This window comes from Hordeum vulgare, chromosome 5H (genome assembly GCF_904849725.1).
Source record: "Hordeum vulgare subsp. vulgare chromosome 5H, MorexV3_pseudomolecules_assembly, whole genome shotgun sequence".
In the NCBI taxonomy this organism is placed as follows: domain Eukaryota; kingdom Viridiplantae; phylum Streptophyta; class Magnoliopsida; order Poales; family Poaceae; genus Hordeum; species Hordeum vulgare.
In genome coordinates, this window is record NC_058522.1 from 32,224,932 (window position 1) to 32,239,427 (window position 14,496).

Genomic DNA, 14,496 nt, shown 5'->3' on the forward strand with positions numbered 1-14,496 from the left:
CACAAGCCTGCACGGCGCGACCACCCCTCGAGGCTGCTCCATGGGGGCTTGTGGGCTACTGGCCCCCCTCTTTTGCTATATGAAGGGTTTCGTCTAGGAAAAAAATCAGGGAGGAGCTTATTCATGGATTCGCAGCCGCCACGAGCCGGAACTTGAGTAGAACCAATCTAGAGCTCCGGCAGGACGATCCTGCCGGGGAAAATTCCCTCCCGGAGGGGGGAATCATCGCCATCGTCATCACCAACACTCCTCTCATCGGACGGGACTCATCACCATCAACATCTTCATCAGCACCATCTCATCTCCAAACCCTAGTTCATCTCTTGTAACCAATCTCCGTCTGGCGACTCCGATTGGTACTTGTAAGGTTGCTAGTAGTGTTGATTACTCTTTGTAGTTGATGCTAGTTGGATTATTTGGTGGAAGAGTTTATGTTCAGATCCTTGATGCTACTCATTACCTCTCTGGTCATGAATATGATTATGCTTTGTGAGTAGTTACTTTTGTTCCTCAAGACATGGGATAAGTCATGCTAATAGTAGTCATGTGAATTTGGTATTCGTTAGGTAATTTGATATGTTGTATGTTGTTTTTCCTCTAGTGGTGTTATGTGAACGTCGACTACATAACACTTCACCATTATTTGGGCCTACAGGAAGGCATTGGGAAGTAGTAAGTAGATGATGGGTTGCTAGACTGACAGAAGCTTAAACCCTAGTTTATGCATTACTTCGTAAGGGGCTGATTTGGATCCACTAGTTTAATGCTATGGTTAGACTTTGTCTTAATTCTTCTTTCGTAGTTGCGGATGCTTCCGAGAGGGGTTAATCATAAGTGGGACGCTTGTCCAAGTATGGGCAGTACCCAAGCGCCGGTTCACCCACATATGAACATGATAAAACTAGCATGACAGAAATTCCTGTGTGTCCTCGGGAGCGTTTTTCCTCCTATAAGACTTTGTACAGGCTTGTCCCTTGCTACAAAAGGGATTGGGCCACTTTGCTGCACCGTTGCTACTTTTGTTACTTGTTGCTTGCTACGAATCATCTCACCACACAATCACTTGTTACCGACAATTTCAGTGCTTGCAGATATTTCCTTGCTGAAAACCACTTGTCAGATCCTTCTGCTCCTCGTTGGATTCGACACTATTACTTATCGAAAGGACTAAGATTGATCCCCTATACTTGTGGGTCATCAAGACTCTTTTCTGGCGCCGTTGCCGGGGAGTGAAGTGCCTTTGGTAAGTGGAACTTGGTAAAGAAACATTCATATAGTGTGCTGAAATTTATTGTCACTTGTCACTATGGATACTAATCCTTTGAGGGGCTTGTTCGGGGTATCTTCACCTCGAACAGAAGCACAAATAGTTGCTCCTCAACCTGCTGCACCTACTGAAAATATTTGCTTTGAATTTCCTTCGGGTATGCTTGAGAAACTACTGACTAATCCTTTTACACGAGATGGAACATCACATCCAGACTTGCATCTGATCTATGTAGATGAAGTTTGTGGTTTATTTAAGCTTGCAGGTGTGCCCCAGGATGAGGTCAAGAAGAAGGTCTTTCCTTTATTTTTGAAGGATAAGGCGTTGACATGGTATAGGCTATGTGATGATACTGGATCATGGGACTACAATCGGTTGAAATTGGAATTTCATCAAAAGTTTTATGCTATGCATTTAGTAGATCGTGATCGGAATTATATTTATAATTTTTGGCCTCGTGACAGAGAAAGCATCGCTCAAGCTTGGGGGAGGCTTAAATCAAGGTTATATTCATGCCCCAATCATGAGCTCTCGAGAGAAATTATCATTCAGAACTTCTATGCTCGGCTTTCTCATGATGATCGCACCATGCTTGACACTTCTTGTACCGGTTCTTTTATGAAGAGAGATATTGACTTCAAATGTAATTTATTGGAGAGAATTAAACGCAACTCTGAAGATTGGGAGCTTGAAGAAGGTAAGGAGTCAGGTATGAATTTCACATTTGATTGCGTTAAATCCTTTGTTGAGACAAATACCTTTAGTGACTTTAGCGCTAAGTATGGACTTGACTCTGAGATAGTGGCTTCATTGTGTGAATCATTTGCTGCTCATATTGCTCATATTAATCAGTCCACGGGCTAGATATGTCATCGGTGATAAGTGGATAAGTGGCTCAGCCAGCCAGAGCCGTCGTCGGTGATAAGTGGCTCATCGTCTCGTTATTTAAGTCGCTAAATTTGGATCGTATGTTTTTTACCGGTCACTGATCACATCGTCCATGCGGGTGTTTGACACACGTTCGGAATGGACGGCTGCTCTCACACCATACTTTTAGCACCCAACAAACATGAGCGTATGAGCAACAACAAAAAGAGATTCGGAATTAGTCCGAATCAAAGAAAATAAATAAAACAGAAAGAAATTCAGAGTTAGCCCGTGTCAAAGGAAAGAAATGGTTTGATGTCGGTCCGAGTGAAATGAAGAGGAAAATAAAATTGATTTTTCGACATTAGTCTATATGAAAAAGAAATGTGTTTAAAAAAGAAATGTGAGAGGTAGCGGTCAGCCCGATCGTTTGAGGCCTCTGTTTGAATCGTATGTTTTTTTACCGATCACCGATCAGACCGTTCGTCCAGGTGTTTGACACGCGTTCGGGATGCACGACTGTAGATGCGCCCACACCATACTTTTGACTCCCAACAAACATGAGCCTGTGAGCAACAACAAAAGAAGATTCGGAATTAGTCTGAATTTCTTTTTAGTCAGTCCAGGGGCTAGATATGTCGTCGGTGATAAGTGGATAGCCACCAGAGCCGTCGTCGGTGATAAGTGGCTCATCGTCTTGTTATTTAAGTCGCCAAATTTGGATCGTATGTTTTTTACCAGTCACTGATCACATCGTTCACGCGGGTGTTTGACACGTGTTCGGGATGCACGGCTATAGATGCTTTCACACCATACTTTTAGCGCCCAACAAACATGAGCCTATCTGCCTATGAGCAACAACAAAAAGAGATTCGGAATTAGTCTGAATCAAAGGAAATAAATAAAACAGAAAGAAATTCAGAGTTAGTCCGAATCAAAGGAAAGAAATGGTTCGATGTCGGTCCGAGTGAAATGAAGAGGAAAAATAAAATAGATTTTTTGACATTAGTATATATGAAAAAGAAATGTGTTTAAAAAAAGAATATGAGAGGTAGCAGTCAGCCCGATCGTTTGAGAACTCTGTATGGATAGTATGTTTTTTACCGATTACCGATCAGATCGTCGGTGCAGGTGTTTGACACGCGTTCGGGATGCACGGCTATAGATGCGCTCACAAAAAGAAATTCAGAGTTAGTCCGAGTGAAATGAAGACGAAAAATAAAATTGATTTTTTAACATTAGTCTATATGAAAACGAAATATGTGTATAAAAAAGACTAACGTCGCTCCGTACTTCTAGCCCCCAACATGCACGAGTTAACAGCGACCTAGGGTGACAGGCTTTCACACCATACTTTTAGCGCCCAACAAACATGAGCCTATCTGCAAAAAGAGATTCGGAATTAGTGTGAATCAAAGGAAATAAATAAAACAGAAAGAAATTCAGAGTTAGTCTGAATCAAAGGAAAGAAATGGTTCGATGTCGGTCCGAGTGAAATGAAGAGGAAAAATAAAATAGATTTTTTGACATTAGTATATATGAAAAAGAAATGTGTTTAAAAAAAGAATATGAGAGGTAGTGGTCAGCCCGATCGTTTGAGACCTCTGTTTGGATAGTATGTTTTTTACCGATTACCGATCAGACCGTCGGTGCAGGTGTTTGACACGCGTTCGGGATGCACGGCTGTAGATGCGCTCACAAAAAGAAATTCAGAGTTAGTCCGAGTGAAATGAAGACGAAAAATAAAATTGATTTTTTGACATTAGTCTATAGAAAAACGAAATATGTGTAAAAAAAGACTGACGTCGCTCCGTACTTCTAGCCCCCAACATGCACGAGTTAACAGCGACCTAGGGTGACAGGCTGCTGGGCCAAACCCAGCCAGAAGTACGTCACGACCGCTTTTTACCTTGGCAGACCAAGCATAGCTAGTGCTAGCCTTGCGTGGTCGGCCATACATGGCTCATCGTCTTGCTATATAATCCGAGAAGTGGCCAGCTAAACGAGCCGTGTGGGACTAAATAGATACCGGGTCGGCGCGCGGCGCGGCGCATGTGAGCTGAGCTGAGCTGATTGGGCGGGCGGGGATGGGGATGGGGGTGGGAGGAGGGGAGGCGGCGGCGGCGGTGGCGGTGGGGGAGGAAGGGAAGGAGGAGGGCAAGGGGTGGCGCGCCAAGTCGAAGCTGAGCGCGGCGGTAGGGGTGGCGCTGGCGTTGAGCGGGGTGCTGGTGCTGCACCGCAGCCTCCGCCACAACGCGCTGGTCAAGGCCGAGGAGGGCATCGTGTGCATGTGCGAGGAGCGCGCCCGCATGCTGCAGGACCAGTTCGCCGTCTCCGTCAACCACGTCCACGCCCTCGCCATCCTCGTCGCCACCTTCCACTACGAGAAGCAGCCGCCCGCGCTCGACCAGGTCCGTCCCTCCCTCCCTCCCTCCCTCCCCTACCTCCCACCACTGCCTTCCATCCATGCGTGCCTGCCGTCACCACGACGGACAGCTTCAGCAGTCGCCACTGCTTCCTCGGCTCCACCGCAGCGAGTTCGTGGGCGCCATGCTCTGGCTCAGATGCTCGCTCGCTTGCTCGCTCTGCGCCCGGAGTTACTCGCCTGTCTGGCTTCTGAGCCGGCCCTGGCTGGCTCCTGCCTGCTGCCTCTCCCAGTCCCATCCATTACGATGATACCTTGACCACGCAGCAGAAGTACATGCTCTGCCTTTGTACGGCTGCTCCCTCTTCATTGAATTCATGAGAGAGCTCTCCGGGGTCCGGGCCTGTGTCTGCCATGGAAGGACATGCCATCCAGTACCACCGTTTTACAAAAGCAGCTCCTGTTCCGGGGGTTTGAAACTTTGAATTGACTCACCGCCGCCCCGACTTGCTCTGGGCCTCTGGCTTTAACGCGTGCGCTTCTCACCGCCAGCAGTGACGTGCGCGCTACCTCTCCGTTGGCATCTACGGCATGCAGCGAGTACTATCTGTGTGTCAACATATGCTACTACCAAGTATTTGGCTCGCCATGTTACATGTGTGCAATGTAATTCTCACACGTACATTACCAAGTTGAGGTCGCCAAAAAATAAAACAAAGCTCAGTTCTTACTAATGGTAGCAGGTTCACCAATAGATGCTCTCATCTTATGGAACTTTAAATTTTTCAACCACCAACCATCGACCCACTTGTAGCTATGGTTCCTCTGCCTCCCGACTGCACCGATCGCCCGTCCGCCTAGTCTCCGTTGGTGCGTCTAGCATCGTGTGAAAGCATGTGGAGGTGTGTATCCGACACTTCTCATGGGATTCCATCTGTTATTTTCTTTGGTGAACCTTTTTGGATCCGGTCTTCGTTCGTTTTGTTACTACCAAGTAGGAGTATTTGACTCCCCCATGTAACATGCGTGCAATGTCATTCTCACACGTACATCATCAAGTTGAGTTCCTCAGAAATAAAACCAAGCTAATTCTGTACTAGTGGTAGCAGGTTCACTTCAAAATTTACAACCAGCAACCAACGACCCACTTGTAGCTAGGGTTCCTTTGCCTTCCGACTGCGCCGATCGCCCATCCGCCTAGTCTCTGTTGGTCCTAGGACCATGCAGGCACGATGGATCTCAGTCCTTGTCAGCCGGACAGTTATGTTTTACATATACATGGGATTGATAATGATGCATCCGAAAATGTTATATGAAATTTCTATATACATATGAAATTTGAGATGAGTATTGCTTTTGAGTGCACGTGAAATGATATTTGATACATCTCATATAAACATATATTGATTACTATATATTTTGTTGTTTGTACTAAAGGGCCCCGAGTTATAGTGTTCGCCCCGGGCCAGCAAAAACTTAGGACCGTCCCTGATCTCCGAATAGAACATGGTATTAAAGATCAAAGAGAGAGAAGAAGTCATCTAGCTAATCACTATCGACCCATAGGTGTGTGATAGACTACTTTCACATATCATCGGAGAGGTAGCAAGGTTGATGTACAAGCCCTACGCGATCGATTCCTTCTTAGGCAAGACGTCAGAAAAGTCTCGAGATGGGATTGCGAAAGAAAAGAGACTTGCGGCGGCGAAAAAATTATTTCGGATCGCCCTCTAGGGTTTTGGAATATTAGGGAATTTATATTAATGGAATTATGTTAGACAGAGCCACGAGGGGCCGACAAGTCATCATGACGTGCCCTAGCCCCTGGACGCGCGCCCTGTTGCCTTATTGTCTCCTCATTTGTCGTCTATTCTCCCCCAAAGCTTACACGCTCTTTTCTAGCCTAGAAAAATTATGAAAATCTTTCGTAGTGCTTGGACTCCATTAGGTATTCTTTTTCCGTCAAAAAGAAAGCTGACGAAAAACAACATCTGCCACTAGGTACTCGGTTAATAGATTAGGTACCAAAAACAATATAAAATTAAGAAAAAAGTATCTATGATTGATAATACAATTGCATAAAACTATCAAAAATTATAGTTAAGTTGAAGATGTATCATGATGTCAGCCTCCTTTTTCCCTCTTGTGTCTTTTTTCCTAACCTAAAAGAAAAGAATCCGCGAGGAGTAGTTCTCTCCGCCCCTTCGCTCCCACTAGAGAGCCGAGTTTTTATGATATAGAAAAGCTGTAATAGGTCGTTCTCTCTCGCACCCAATTCGACAAGACATCTATGTTGGAGCAATGTTGCCAATACGAATGGAAAATTTTACTTGTGGTTGCTTCATCATCCCATTTTTATTCATTCCGATTGGGTCAACGAAAATCTTTTCTCCCCTTTCTTTAAAGTCATGTGAGTTAGGGTTGACTCGGAGGTACTCAGTATTTTCCCTTTCAGACAGACTAACATCATCTTTATTTTATTGCAATCCAACTAACTCTGAATCATTTTTTTCTTCCTCACATGCTCGTGTTTTTCTGCGATACACATGCTCGTGTGTGTTAGGCGTCAAAAGTATGGAGTAACATCATCCTCTTATTGCCCACTCGCATCTTCTTTTCTCGCATGTGGACATGAAATAAATGAATCCGCTCAGTATAATGCTCGGGTACGACGTGGCAGCAACCAACAACCCACTTCTAGCTAGGTTTTCTCTGCTTCCCCACTGCGACGTCGACCGTTCGCCTAGTTTCCGTTGGCCCTAGGACCATGGAGGCACGGTGGATCTCGGTCCTTGTCGGCGGGAAGGTCCTGTTTTTAGATGTTTTTTTCTGTTCTGTTAGGGTTTCTTCCATGCTGAAGAAGGCGATCTTTAAACTGTAGATAATGCTTTTGAAGAATGTGAACTATTTTTTGAAGTTGTGAACAAATTATGAAATTGTGAAGAAATTTTTAAACCATATAATTGTTTTTAATTTCTGATCAAATTTCGTAGACAGGAACGTTTTTTGCATATGCGAACAAACAAACTGAAACTGTAGAAAATAATTTTGAAGAACCTGAACCATTTTCTGAAGTTCTGAACAAATTATGAAATTTTGAAGAAAAAAATTAAAATCCCAAACATTTTTTGAAGTAATTTAGCGGGAAAACTAAAAAAATAGGAAGGTAGAGGACGAGAGCGAAGAATCTGGCCACAGTGAAGGGAGGCGCAAACTGTGGGGAGCTCGGGGGCCTGCTGCACGGTGCCGGAGGTCGCCGGAAGCGGCGGCACGGTCTGTGGCAGCCGGCATGGGCGAGAGGGAGAGGAGGCAAGCCCGTGCTCATGTGGTCATTTTTTTTCCTTGAGAAATCTGCTCGGACGGCGCGTTGAATATGCTAGACGACGGGGTGCTTTGTTTAAAAATGAATCATTTTTCACGTATTCACTTAAACAGGGATTGTAAGTTTAATCCTTAAAAACGAAGGGACTCTTTTGAAAGAAATCCGCAATGGTGAACGGGCAAAGCACCATTTGCTTTATTATTTGGTAAAGATTTGTTATTACTTTTGGCTTGCACTATTTTATGTGCGTGGGTAATTGGCTTCGAGTGGGTAACACGGTCACCTTCGCGCACTGATATCGTCGTCTTGCCTCTGTCGACTCAATTGTGCCATCACCTTGGTGTGCTGACCTGTGTCAACATCCCTGCGCCATCACCTCATTTAGCCGATGTCCTATACGTCGACTTGCTCTGTCACCTCGGCTGGACCGGGGGCTTCGCCATTTCTTCATCAACCTTCTTCGGGGACTTCGGCGTTGCCAGCCGACCAGCTTCGTCATGTTAGACGGACTGCCCTTAAATTTGTATGAGCCATTTTATAATATATGTGTTTCCTTCTTGGTTGTTGCAAAGTCTTTGTCTACGACTCCTTTTTTCGACACGAGTGTGTGGTCAATAGTCAGGTAGACTGGTTTCTTTCTAAAGTCGCTCGAGTTTAGTTCGCTAAACAAGTCTCAGAGAAACACTCCACCTTCGGAATATAGATGTTAAAGCCGAAGGCTGGCCCATTTAAAGTATGGAGATTGGATGTATCATGTTAAAGCACGATGGAAGCACATATTAACTTTAAAACCAATTTTTGGATTGGCACCAAGAAACTTGACTTAGTTTGGATGTGAAGTTTTTGCTACAAAACTTGGTATGGCGGAGCTTATGGCAGTTTTAATCTATTTTTATGTTTTTCTTTTAGGAAACATGACATCCTCTTGTTCGTGGTGTTATGTATGGTGGATTTTCTTGGAAAATCTTTGTCGACCCACAGCTCGGCATCTTTTTGCCGAGATGCACCTCGGCGTTTAGGGAGCCTCCTCTTGACTGGGTCCCTTACGTAGTCATTCAGCTGGGGAAATATTTGTCGACCCACATTTCCGCATCTTCCCTATCGACCTGCACCATGGCATCTTGGATATTGCCTTGTATGCATCAGTTTCGACACATGTATTTGGTCGAAATTTGGTTGCCCGCCTCCCGTACTTGCCCCTTACGTTCCACAATGTTCGGTCAAGGGTGTAAAGGGAGAACCAGTGTGATTGTATTTCTAGCTTGACTCGTTAAGTACCCTAGTGGAGCAAGCTGAAGAGTGATTGCCATGCTAGGCGTAAACTAGTCGACCATCCAATGAATGTGTTAAACAAAAGATCGATAGAGATTACCCATGTTAAACGATGCCTTTTCATAAAATTGGCCGAAGTGTTAATGGCTCAACCTCGGTTGACGCCGAACACTAACCGGTGGGCTAGTAAGTGGCCTCCCACCTTCAAGCTCCTATGGCTAAGTGAAAGTTATAAAGCCTGCATATCTGATTGCCTCGTTTCCACTAAACACAACCGCCTCCGGGCATCGAGATGCCAGCTAAGGGTTGTAGTAACTCCTATGGCTAAGTGAAAGTTATAAAGCCTGCATATCTCATTGCCTCGTTTTCACTAAACACAACCACCTCCGGGCATCGAGATGCCAGCTAAGGGTTGTCTTGTTACTACAGAAACACCCTTCATAGCATCTACCAAAGGGTGGAAGCCGACGATGGGACACTTTCAAATGATAAACAATCGCAACGGAGTCAGAATAAACATATAGCATAAAGCTGTAAAGAACAACTTAAAAGCTAACTATCACGACATGTGTCGAGGTCTCCTTGAGGCACCTCGGCATGGTTACATCCGGACTCTTGGAGAGACCAACATATCATCAGTGTTTATATTTGATATACGTGTGTTGCCTTCTGTAATCATCATTCTAAAGCCATAAATATGCATCAATTTGACTTAAGACTTTAGCCAATCTGGATTGCGTCGCTCCTATGCTTATCCCCTACGTTCTCGATTGTTTGGCTACGATGTAAAGGAGCATCTGTGTGATTGTTACTACAGGGTTATCCGGGTTAGTACACTAGTGGAAAAAGGGCCTTTGGCCGGGACCATTTAGTCCCGGCCTGCCTCTCGGCCGGGACTAAAGGCCCGGCCACGTCGCCTCAATTCTCAATGCCTCCCTCGAGGCTTTAGTCCCGGCCCGTAAGGAGCCTTTAGTCCCGGTTCGTGTCCCAAACCGGGACTAAAGGGCTATGCGGCGGGCAGTGGTGGTGGCAACCGTTCGTATCCCCCTTTAGTCCCGGTTGGTGGCACAACCCGGGACTAAAGGACTAACACGTGGCGTACCGTAGTGGTGGCAACCGTTGGTATACCTCTTTAGTCCCGGTTGGTGGCTCAACCCGGGACTAAAGACCCAAACGGTTTGCATCCCGCGTCGTTTCGGGTGATGAAAAGCACGAACCGAAGCACAGTCGCCATTTCTCTGTTTCTTATTCTCTCTCTCTCTCCCTCTCTGTTCTTCTCCTCTCTTCTTCCCTTCTCTTCTTCCACCATGCCAACTAGCTTTCATAAGGTGTACACGAACCTGAGCAGCGAGGTGCCATTTTTTCTTCAACAGTTGAAGGAAAAATGGTTTGACAACGCAGTGGATCATGAGAAGTTCTTGGGGCTTGATCTGGAGTACACAGCCGATCAACGCGGTGTTGCCGTCATCCAACTATGCTTCGCACGCCATGTCTTGATCTTCCAATGGGCGAGCTAAGTTTTGAGGCTTTCTTTGATCCAAGATAATGACATTGTAAGTTTATTGTTTCAATCACAGTTGGTTCCCTTCAAATAGTTGTAGTGAAACAATTTTGATTACTTGAAGGGGAACACAATCTAATTGGAATAGTGTTCCATAATCTGAAAAATCGTATTAGAATCAACTAGTGTTTAATATGTTCCATTGGAATCATAGTTGGTTCCCTTCAAATAGTTGTAGTGAAACAATTTTGATTAGTTGAAGGGGAACACAATCTGATTGGAATAGTGTTCCATAATCTGAAAAATCGTATTAGAATCAACTAGTGTTTAATATGTTCCATTGGAATCATAGTTGGTTCGCTTCAAATAGTTGTAGTGAAACAATTTTGATTAGTTGAAGGGAACACAATCTGATTGGAATAGTGTTCCACAATCTAAAAAATCTGATTGGTTCAATATGTTCCATTGAAATCATAGTTGTAGTGATACAATTTTATGCGGTGTTCTTTGATCCAAGGTTATGAAAATTGAATATAGCTAGTGATCTCTCTAGGTTCCATTGGATAGGAATATGATATGTCATAGTCATGAAAATTGCATATAGCTAGTGATCTCTCTAGGTTCCATTGGATAGCTATAGTGATCTCTCTAGGTTCCAATGCATATGTTCTATTTGAATCCTAAAGATAATTTTCTCTTTAGTTGTAGTGAAACATGTTTCCTTATTGCAGCAGTATGTAACATTTGTTCCATTTTAATTTGTTTCTGTTGCAGGAGTGACAAGCATTGTACAGAACTAATGGACTTCCTTCGCAGCGGCATCACTTTTGCTACCGTTGACATAAGGAACGACAAGCTGAAGATGAGGCACAGCTTCGGTATTGAGATACCAGCTGGTTGCCTCGTTGATCTCCAAACGGTATTCAGGCTTCGACATGACAGGACTTCGATGGCTCATATGGCAATTGCCTTGATCGACGAGGGATATGGTGATATGAAGACCAGTTTCCCAAAGTATCACCACAAACTTCGGGAGAAGGGCCCACTTGATCCTATCAACATTGAGTATGCAGCAAAAGATGCATACGTTTCATATGAGTTATACCGCAAGATTCGAGTCGTCAACTATGGCCAGCGTCACCTCGAGGAAGGTGGACATTCTGATTCAGACGAGTAGTGTCCTCAACGGAGAACACTTGTATATATATATCTATGATAGCTATTATTATGTACTGTTTGGACTAGTATCATGTACTGCTTGGATCAATTTATATATGTCTAGTTTCTGTTTGTGCCATTATAGTTTCCAAATTTGAATGGTTTACCCCTTTCTAACTTCATTTGCTACTTTTGAATGGTTTAGCCCTTTCTAACTTCATGTATCATGCATTTCGACCACATATATATAGAAAAAGTCTTCAGTTCAAATAAGTTCAAAAAATGAAATCCCTTTTGTAACAGATCTGTTTTTGATTAAAACAGTCATTTAAAAATGGAAGACCATTAGTCCCACGTGGCATGCAGCGGAACCACGTGGCGTGCCGCGGAACCACTTTTGTTGTGGGGGTCGCTTCTCCTTCTTCTCCTTGTGCTAGATATTGGTTATGCACTAGGGGAAGTAGGAGTAGCGACCATCATCGACGGTTGAAAAATCAGGTGAGCTAGTGTCCACCATATATGAGAGAAGAAGAATGTCGTCTCTTATTGTGGGGGTCGCTTCTACTTCGAGAGAGATTGTCCATTTTGTGATGTGCCTTTGAATGGTGCATTTTGAACACACAAAAAGTATGGAGTTCAAATAAGTTCAAAAAAATGAAATCCCTTTGTAAGAGATGAGGTCTCGTTCGAAACGCTGCTACTTCGAGAGAGATTATCCGTTTTGTACACGAAGTGCATCCAGTTTTTATCGTAGACCTCTCAACTTTTTAACACATGCTATGTGGGTGAAATGATGATAGCATGCCAACTTTCAACATTTTCAGAGTTCATTTGTAGTGCTTTTCAATTTCAGGGTCAACTAGCTCAAAAAAAATAAGTAAATGCACGAAGAATACCAAATGAAGTCAGAAATTGTTGCCATTTTGTGATGTGCCTTTGAATGGTGCATTTTGAACACACAAAAAGTATGGAGTTCAAATAAGTTCAAAAAATGAAATCCCTTTGTAAGAGATGAGTTCTCGTTCGAAACGCTCCTACTTCGAGAGAGATTGTCCGTTTTGTGCACGAAGTGCATCCAGTTTTTGTCGTAGCCCTCTCAACTTTTTAACACATGCTATGTGGGTGAAATGATGATAGCATGCCAACTTTCAACATTTTCAGAGTTCATTTGTAGTGCTTTTCAATTTCAGGGTCAACTAGCTCAAACAAAAGAAGTAAATGCATGAAGAATAACAAATGAAGTCAGAAATTGTTGAAATTTTGTGATGTGCCTTTGAATGGTTCATTTTGAACACCCAAAAAGTATGGAGTTCAAATAAGTTCAAAAAATGAAATCCCTTTGTAAGAGATGAGTTCTCGTTCGAAACGCTGCTACTTCGAGAGAGATTGTCCGTTTTGTACACGAAGTGCATCCAGTTTTTGTCATAGCCCTCTCAACTTTTTAACACATGCTATGTGGGTGAAATGATGATAGCATGCCAACTTTCAACATTTTCAGAGTTCATTTGTAGTGCTTTTCAATTTCATGGTCAACTAGCTCAAAAACAAATAAGTAAATGCACGAACAATACCAAATAAAGTCAGAAATTGTTGAAATTTTGTGATGGGCCTTAGAATGGTGCATTTTTAACACACAAAAAGTATGGAGTTCAAATAAGTTCAAAAAAATTAAATCCCTTTGTAAGAGATGAGTTCTCGTTCGAAACGCTCCTACTTCGAGAGAGATTATCCGTTTTGTACACGAAGTGCATCCAGTTTTTATCGTAGACCTCTCAAATTTTTAACACATGCTATGTGGGTGAAATGATGATAGCATGCCAACTTTCAACATTTTCAGAGTTCATTTGTAGTGCTTTTCAATTTCAGGGTCAACTAGCTCAAAAAAAATAAGTAAATGCACGAAGAATACCAAATGAAGTCAGAAATTGTTGAAATTTTGTGATGTGCCTTTGAATGGTGCATTTTGAACACACAAAAAGTATGGAGTTCAAATAAGTTCAAAAAATGAAATCCCTTTGTAAGAGATGAGTTCTCGTTCGAAACGCTCCTACTTCGAGAGAGATTGTCCGTTTTGTGCACGAAGTGCATCCAGTTTTTGTCGTAGCCCTCTCAACTTTTTAACACATGCTATGTGGATGAAATGATGATAGCATGCCAACTTTCAACATTTTCAGAGTTCATTTGTAGTGCTTTTCAATTTCAGGGTCAACTAGCTCAAACAAAAGAAGTAAATGCATGAAGAATAACAAATGAAGTCAGAAATTGTTGAAATTTTGTGATGTGCCTTTGAATGGTTCATTTTGAACACCCAAAAAGTATGGAGTTCAAATAAGTTCAAAAAATGAAATCCCTTTGTAAGAGATGAGTTCTCGTTCGAAACGCTGCTACTTCGAGAGAGATTGTCCGTTTTGTACACGAAGTGCATCCAGTTTTTGTCATAGCCCTCTCAACTTTTTAACACATGCTATGTGGGTGAAATGATGATAGCATGCCAACTTTCAACATTTTCAGAGTTCATTTGTGGTGCTTTTCAATTTCATGGTCAACTAGCTCAAAAACAAATAAGTAAATGCACGAACAATACCAAATAAAGTCAGAAATTGTTGAAATTTTGTGATGGGCCTTAGAATGGTGCATTTTTAACACACAAAAAGTATGGAGTTCAAATAAGTTCAAAAAAATTAAATCCCTTTGTAAGAGATGAGTTCTCGTTCGAAACGCTCCTACGTCGAGAGAGATTGTCC

At 43.1% G+C, this 14,496-nt stretch overlaps 1 protein-coding gene across 1 annotated transcript in view; it reads left to right on the plus strand.

The window, feature by feature from the left end:
* The first annotated feature begins 4,221 nt into the window (after positions 1 to 4,221).
* LOC123396260 (probable histidine kinase 4) overlaps positions 4,222 to 14,496 on the plus strand; it is a 45,148-nt gene continuing 34,873 nt past the window's right edge. The window contains exon 1 of the mRNA XM_045091254.1: positions 4,222 to 4,545. Coding sequence (XP_044947189.1) covers positions 4,222 to 4,545 — 324 coding nt within the window. The remainder of the gene's footprint in view (positions 4,546 to 14,496) is intronic.